The sequence below is a fragment of the Gavialis gangeticus genome, unplaced genomic scaffold, assembly GCF_001723915.1.
Source record: "Gavialis gangeticus isolate Ggan-Ray unplaced genomic scaffold, GavGan_comp1, whole genome shotgun sequence".
Taxonomy (NCBI): Eukaryota; Metazoa; Chordata; order Crocodylia; family Gavialidae; genus Gavialis; species Gavialis gangeticus.
This window is the reverse complement of record NW_017728998.1, coordinates 44,150,872-44,158,792: the sequence shown is the minus strand read 5'-3', so window position 1 is coordinate 44,158,792 and position 7,921 is coordinate 44,150,872. Positions and strand designations below refer to the sequence as shown.

At 47.7% G+C, this 7,921-nt stretch overlaps 1 protein-coding gene across 1 annotated transcript; it reads right to left on the bottom strand.

Annotated features, from left to right (window-relative positions):
- Nucleotides 1–3,728: 3,728 nt before the first annotated feature.
- Nucleotides 3,729–7,004, bottom strand: LOC109289304. The gene is made up of 3 exons (XM_019505296.1): nt 5,585–7,004; nt 4,549–4,646; nt 3,729–4,311 (listed from the first exon to the last, which is right to left on the bottom strand). Exons 1-3 carry the CDS (start codon nt 5,672–5,674, stop codon nt 3,729–3,731), a joined length of 771 nt encoding a protein of 256 aa, XP_019360841.1. The 5' UTR covers nt 5,675–7,004.
- Nucleotides 7,005–7,921: the final 917 nt, after the last annotated feature.

Here is a 7,921-nt window from a genome sequence, read left to right as displayed (position 1 = left end):
GGGGCTCCATCACACTCTGCCTACAAAATGGCTGCCAGGCCTCTTGTATTCTGCCTGCAAAACTGGTGGGCAGCCACCCCAAATTTGGTAGGTCCCTACTCATGATAAACACCCATGAGACCTCCCAGATGTCCTGGAAGGCCTGAGCAACCCAAATTGGACAATCATTATAAATAAATACTTTGGAAGTTGTTTTCAAATATTCCTTTCAGCCTTTTCTATCCAGGGGAAAGTGTAGCATAAACCAAATTTTTGGTTTAAAAATCCATTATAGATCTCCTCTCTTCTAGTTTAATAACATTCTTGTTTGGCTACAGGCTACCTTAGTAAGTTGACCTAAAGCACCCCTTTTTCAAATATCTTGCTGCGGTTGCCACATCAGATGGTTTTAGTCTCTGTTAATCAGGATGCACAAAACAAGAAGCTCTTTTTCATTTTTTTAGGAAGTGGCAGTCAAAGCAAATGGGAGACTGACCACTGCTGAGTTCTAACTACTCCAGTACTGCTGGCAGCATTCACTCCCTGGTCATCTGCCTGCTTTAACTTGTACAGCTATTGTCATTTCTAACCCATGGCATTTGGGCTTATCAGTATTGAAGTCTCAACACTGAGTCTCAGCAAAACTGCAGACAGAAACAAAAGGAGAGAATGCTATTGAGATGAGGTCCACAGGGAGTGACAGAACATAAAGAGGCAGAGACAGGAACTTCTGACTAATGGCTCTCTCCTGTGTAGGTTTCCAGTCTGCACTGCAAGTCATATTACACTAGGGCAAAACTCATTTATTTCTTGTTCCTCACCCTGTCTCCACAACTTCCTGTTTTAGGCTTTAACCTTTCATACTTTTACTGGAATTTCCATCTAAATGCAATGCAGCTACATTAAAATTGCAGTATTAAAGTGCATTACAGTATTAAAATCCCTAAAGTAAAGATTGCTTGCTGTGTTCTAGCTTTACATGCTAATGTTAGTATCTCCCTTTGGATTCAATGAGTTGTGGTAGAGATCACCCTCAAATTGAAGGATTGTTATTGCCACCGACTGATCTCCCACCAATGTTTGTTTATGAGTGAAGGGACATACACAATCTACTTTTTCAGATAAGAAAAGGCCCTTACAGTTCCTGCTAAACTAAAAGTTATTTCAGCCAGCCATCTGAGCAAAGTTTGGATACCCCTGAGCTCCTCTCTGTCTCAGAGTTATGGTTAAAAAAGTCATTTTCCAGTGTTCATGTAGCATGGGGAAAGTGAATCTGCAGCACTAAAGAGCAAAGTACCATGAGGGGAAGTGATGACTCTGAAACTCATGCTAAGCTGGGGTCACTCACACACATAAGTTAAAATACAAAATACTGATGCAAACTGCATAGTGCAAGAGGATGCGAGTTCACAGCTAGGTCATCTGAGAAGGAATAATGAAGTATCACTTCCATCTTATCTTACTATATTCATGAGGATTTTAAGCAGGTTCTTCCTAGTTGTCTGGTATGTAACCCTGTGAAATGTCTATCCTTAATTAATTAGTGCAGTAAACATTTATTTTGCAATTTCCTTGTGTTTATGTGCAGGAAGAGACATTCTCCATATGGGATTCCTCCTAATTTACTTTTGTTATGTTGTTTCCTCCCAATTTACCTTGTCTTGCCTAGTGATTCCCTTGATCTTCCAAGGACACTCCCCAAAACCTTGTGTTTTTCCTGGTTGTTAATCAGTTTCTTGATATGCTCCAAACCTAGTGGAAATGGATAACCTCTTGTCACTGAGGAAGGTAATTCATTCAAATTGGAACTTTCTGATAACCAATACTGATCATTTTGATTAACAGGATTTTCCTGTCAATTACTGCTTGGGACTCTTGATTTACACAGCTACAGTGCTTTGAAGATGCAGGACTAAGGGTATAAGAAAGAAGTGGAACAGCTAAGGGCACATGCTTCAAGAGTGAGAAATCTCTCTCTGATGAACTACTGCTGCACCTAGCTATCTTGAGAAGTTGAAGATAAACAGGCTGCCTTTAGTCACCTGTTTAGTGAGAAACTATATCACCTTATAGCTAAATACTGGACTTTGGTTTGAGCTCATTTAACCTTGAATACTTGTAGTAAATAAAGCCTTTCTGTCACTTATTGAATAAGATGTTGCGTCAATCCTCTAATACTAGTCCAGGACCCCATTTTTTATTGGCTAACAGAAGTTTCTAAAATGACTATTACAACCCAGCATGTCTAACAGAACTCACTTCATGAAGGAGACTACCACATCATGTAAGCTTCCAGAGAGCTGCACTTAATCACAGAGATGAAACAATCTAGATGAATGCAGAGACAATTACTAACAAGTGTGCAAAACTTGTTAAAGCATCTTTGAAAAAAATTCTTTGAAAAAAATCCTAACCTTAGCTTGTATGCATGACCTTTAGATTTTTTGTAACTACTGAATTAAATGCAGAAACCAATCCTGTGACAGCTATGCAGTAGGATCAAATGGTTAATAAATTAACACTTTAGCACTCCTTGTCAACAAGATAGCCTTTCTACATACCAGGTGAGGTGTTATTTCCCCAATCTGCAGACTGCCTGAAACAACAGTAAAATGTCAATTCTTGCATTTTTGGTGTATTTCTTAAAACAAACAAAAATAGACATACATGCATGCACACCCCGCCCCCCCAGCTTCTAAAACAAACGGACTGAAAATCTACATTTTTTTAAAATTTAAAGGTAAGCCTTCTTTGTTGTGGAGAAAAGTTTGAGATGGTGAAGTAAGGGCATATCTACATGTCACCCTATGGCGACAGACGCACTACGTTGCCATACAGCATGCTATGGCAACATAACAATCATGTGGGTCTACATATAATCAGCAACTACATCACCACAGGAGTGCGCTGCCCCAGTGCCATTATGGTGACGTAGCAGCAAAATCTAACTGTGCACTGTGCACACAGTGCAGTAACTTCCCGTACTGTGCCATGTTTTAGTACTTCCTAACAGTATTACTAAAGCACAATGCTGTAGCAACACTGCCGTACAGTGACATGTAGACACATCCCAAGACCTAAATAGACTAAAGACAAAAGAAAAAACCCCAAATTATGTTGACAATATTGTTATGAGTACTCAAGTTTGAAAGTTCTGCAACGGCTCTCAATGAAATAGTTTCCCCCTTTCATCTGTGTACTATTAAACTTTCTGATACTGTAGCCGCTGGGCCTCAAGCAGTCGCTCTCGTGCCACTCTCGCTTGGGTGATTGATGTTACTTGCCTCACGGGCTTGTGCTTCTGTCTGAGCTGGTGACCTCCGCCTGAATCCTTAACCCTATGCTCTCCTGCCACGACTTGTTGACCTCAGTGCCTGGGACCATTCATCAGGCGTGCTCGTAGACCCGAGGTTCCTCCCAGCAGTTACTCATGGGGCTCCGCCACCCCTACACCCCGGCCTCACGCCTCCTGTGTAGCGGTATCAAGCTGGTCGGCGTCTCAGCCCTGGGACCCTCGACTGGGTCCTACTCAAGCCCCCTCGCCACTACCTAGCCTCCATGCAGATTCACTGCCCTCAGATACCCCTGGAGCTCGGGGAAGAACAAAATCAAAAAGGAAAAAAAAGCAGCAGCAGCTCCAACTCAAAACCGGGCGTACTGCCCCTTTAACTACCCCCCCACTCCCTTCCAGCACTTCACTGGAACACTGGCTGCCACATCCCCTTAGGCACTCAGCTCACTGATTACTCCTAAGGCATCTCCTGATCCAGGGGCGATGCTCTCTCCTGCTGCAACTCTTCCTGAGCTCCTCGCAGTCCCTCTCTCCCGGGACGGATTTCTTCAGATGTTCCTCCTGCCGACCTTACGAGGCAATCTAGGCGTCCCCCCACTGCTTTTTCTACAGTGTCATCAGGATGGTCCTCTTCTTCCCTCTGGCTTGCGTCCTGGCCGCTCCTGCTCTTCTGGTTCTGTGCCTCAGCTTGTCTTGGCTGCGGGGACCTCTGTGGCTGAGTTCTCTCCTTCCCAGCCGGCTTCGCAGCGTGCGCCACCATTTTTATCCATGCTGGCCGGCGTTCAGTGCTGACATCACCAGCCGGCCACAGCTTGATAAACAGGCAGCTGACGAGCTGCGTGGGCTCTGCCTTCTGCCCCTCACACACTGACTCCCGAGTCACTGGTAAGTCCTCTTTCATGCCTCGTGCCCTGGGACATAACCCTTCCTGCCAGCTGCCTTGTGGTGGTTTCTCGAGGCCCCCTTCAGCGGTACCTGTGACTTGTTGCACGAGGCGATGTAGTGAACCGTCCCTGTCCGGTCCCTTGTCCTCGCCGCATCTAGACAAAAAGTCAGCTGTTATGTTGTCCTTCCCCAGGCAGTATACAACATGAAATTTGAAAAGTTGTAAAGCCAGCGCCCAGCGCGTTATTCGCGCATTGTCGGTCTTGGTGGAACTGAGCCATTTCAAGGGCGCATGATCGGTGATAAGCGTAAATTCCCTTCCTAGCAGGTAATAGCGGAAGTGTTCTACCGCCCACCGGATAGCTAGGCATTCCCTCTCTATTGTTGCATACTTGATCTTAGCCAGTAATAACTTCCGACTTACTGGCCGGTCTAAGTCTGCGTCTCGTTGTGTAAGAACAGCTCCGATGGCGGTACTGGAGGCATCTGCCTGCAACGTAAAAGGTTTATTAAAATCTGGTGCATGTATGATTACATCTTTGCATAGGGCCCTTTTTAAGGTTTGAAAGCTTTGGAGCATTGCTCTCGTCCAGGGTATCCCCTTCCGAGGTGATCCCCTCAAAGCCTCTGATAAAGGTGTTGCTATGTCTGCAAACTGGGGTACGAACTGGTGGTAATAATTTACCAGGCCCAGGAACGACCATAATTGAGCGTTTGTGGAGCCTGGAAGGCCCGAATGGCCTGGACCTTATCTTCCAGGGGTCATATGGTACCTTGGCCTACCCGGAAACTGAGACACTTTCTGGATGAGTGGGCGATTGTGCACTTACACAGGGTTGCTGTTAGACCCTTCTGCCGTAGCTCAGCCAACATGGCCCTTAGGGCATGTAGGTGCTGACCCCACAATCGTGTGAAGATGACAATGTCGTCAATGTACGTGGCCACATACTCGACGTGTAGCGCTAAGAGACAATCCATTAGCCGTTGGAAAGTAGCAGCTGTGCCATGCAGCCCAAATAGCATACATACAAACTCATACAAACCCCAAGGGGTCCCGAAGCCTGTCTTAGGCTGGTCACATGGCTGGACCGGTATCTGCCAATATCCCTTGGCTAGATCTAATGTAGTTATAAACGGGGCGGCCCCTATCTGCTCTACTAATTCCATTACTCGAGGCATGGGGAAGGCATTGAATGTAGCTATCGCATTCAGCTTGTGGTAGTCAATACAGAGCCATAGTGTCCTGTCTGGCTTCCGCACTGCCACTAGAGCGCTCTGCCACGGGCTCCAGGAGGGCCTAATGACGCTGAGGGCTTGCATCTTTTCTACTTCTGCCTTCGCTTCTGACATCAAGTGATGAGGCAGGGGCCGCCACTGACCCCTTACGACTGTGCCTGGGGGCGTATGGATGGGATGGAACGTACTTACCCGCCCAGGATTTTCTGAAAAGACCTCTTTAAGCTCTATGAGGAATTCCCACGCTTCCTTCTCCTGGGCCAGCGTTAGCTCGATGCCCATGCAGACATCTTTCACAGATTTGGGAATCAATGTTTCCACGTCCAGTTTTCGCTGTCTCAGGTTGTTGGTCCCCTTGGCCCTGAAGGCCGCCCAACCTTCAGGTTGGCGCCACTCCCTCAGCAAGTTGATATGATAGATTTGTTTCGTTCTTTGATGTCCTGGGCAGTAAACTTCATAGTCAACCGGGCCAACTCTCCACGTAACCTCAAACAGGCCTTGCCACTGGGTCAGTAGCTTGCTGTGCGAAGTGGACAAAAGAACTAACACCTTTTGCCCCAGTTGAAACTCTCATTCCTTGGCGTACACGTCATATCTCTCCTTTTGACGTTGTTGGGCTTGCCATAGATTACCAGCTGCTAATTCTCCCACGTTCTGGACCCGCTGTTGGAATGCCCACTGATATCCTGAGGGGTTGGTAATAACCGTAGGGCCCTGCTCCCACCCCTCTAGGAGGATTTGCAGTAAGCCATGGGGCTGATGACCTAGCACTAGCTCAAAAGGAGAGTATCCCAAGGGCTCCGATGGTGCATCCCTAAGCACGAATAAGGCCAGTGGCAGCATCAGGTCCCACTGCCATGGATCGCCCTGCATGCACCACCTTAGCACCCTTTTTAGGGTTCCATTTAGTCTCTACTAACCCGTTGGTTTGAGGGTGTTAAACCGATGTTCGTAGCTGCTTGATTTGCAAGGTCTGACAAACTCCCTGTAGAACTTTGGACATGAAGTTCCGGCCCTAGTCCATTAGGATCTCATGGGGAATTCCCATGCAAGCGATCCATTTTACCAATTTCTCCACTATTTTCGGTGCTGTTATGGACGTTAAAGGCACCACGTCAGGGTATCTCGTTGCATAATCGATAAACACCAGAATGTATTGGTACCCATTACTGCTGCGAGGTAGCGGCCCTAAAATGTCCATTGCGATCCAGGAAAATGGTAGGTCGATTACCGGCACGGGCCTCATTGGGGCACGAGGTGTCCGATCCTCTCTAGCCTTCTGGCATACAGGGCAATCTGTAGCCACTGGGCCTCAACCAGTTGCTCTCGTGCCGCTCTCGCTCGGGTGATTGATGTTACTCGCCTCATGGGCTCGCGCCTCTGTCTGAGCTGGTGACCTCCGCCTGAATCCTTAACCCCATGCTCGCCTGCCACGACTTGTTGACCTCAGTGTCTGGGGCCGTTCATCAGGTGTGCCTGTAGACCCAAGGTTCCTCCCGGCGGTTACTCACGGGACTCCACCACCCCTACATCCCGACCTCACACCTCCTGTGTAGCGGTATCAAGCTGGTCGGTGTCTCAGTCCTGGGACCCTCGACCGGGTCCTACTCAAGCCCCCATGCGGATTCACTGCCCTCAGATACCCCTACCCCTGGAGCTTGGGGAAGAACAAAATCAAAAAGGAAAAAAAAGAGGAAGAAGCTCCAACTCAAAACTGGGCGTACTGCCCCTTTAACTACCCCCCCCACTCCCTTCCAGCACTTCACGGGAACACTGGCTGCCACATCCCCTTAGGCACTCAGCTCACTGACTATTCTAAGGCACCTCCCGATTCAGTGGCAATGCTCTCTCCCGCTGCAACTCTTCCTGAGCTCCTCGCAGTCCCTCTCTCCCGGGATGGATTTCTTCAGATGTTCCTCCTGCCGACCTTACAAGGCGATCTAGGCGTCCCTCCACTGCTTTTTCTACAGTGTCGTCAGGATGGTCCTCTTCTTCCCTCTGGCTCCCATCCTAGCTGCTCCTGCTCTTCTGGTTCTGTGCCTCAGCTTGTCTTGGCTGCGGGGACCTCTGTGGCTGAGTTCTCTCCTTCCCGGCTGGCTCCGCAGAGTGCGCCGCCATTTTTATCCATGCCTGCCAGCGTTCAGCGCTGACATCACCGGCCGGCCACAGCTTGATAAACAGGCAGCTGACGAGCCGCGTGGGCTCTGCCTTCCACCCCTCACACGCTGCCTCCTGAGTCGCCGGTAAGTCCTCTTTCATGCCTCGCGCCCCGGGATAGATACCAATTTATTTAAATTTAAATAAATTTAATTCTTTATTAAAAATAACTGTCTTCCAAACTTTTCAGAAATGTGTAAAAACCTTGAGCTGGTGTACCTGTGCATGGCTACTGGGTGTACTAACAGCTACTGGAGCAAAGCATCTTGTTGCTCTAAAGATGTGATCCCACAACTTTGCCCAGAATAAAGATGTGATGTAGAGTTTCATGCTGGTACAACAACGTTGAGTAAAAGTGCAATTCTTTTTTTA

Excerpts from the sequence above, each read along its gene's own strand:
- LOC109289304 (XM_019505296.1), bottom strand. The coding sequence starts at position 5,674 with ATGGGCATCGAGCTAACGCTGGCCCAGGAGAAGGAAGCGTGGGAATTC. Across the intron at positions 4,647-5,584 it reads TTTCAGAAAATCCTGGGCGG|GCAGATGCCTCCAGTACCGC; the intron begins GTAAGTACGTTC and ends TTTACGTTGCAG. Across the intron at positions 4,312-4,548 it reads TTATTACTGGCTAAGATCAA|ATGCGGCGAGGACAAGGGAC; the intron begins GTATGCAACAAT and ends CTTTTTGTCTAG.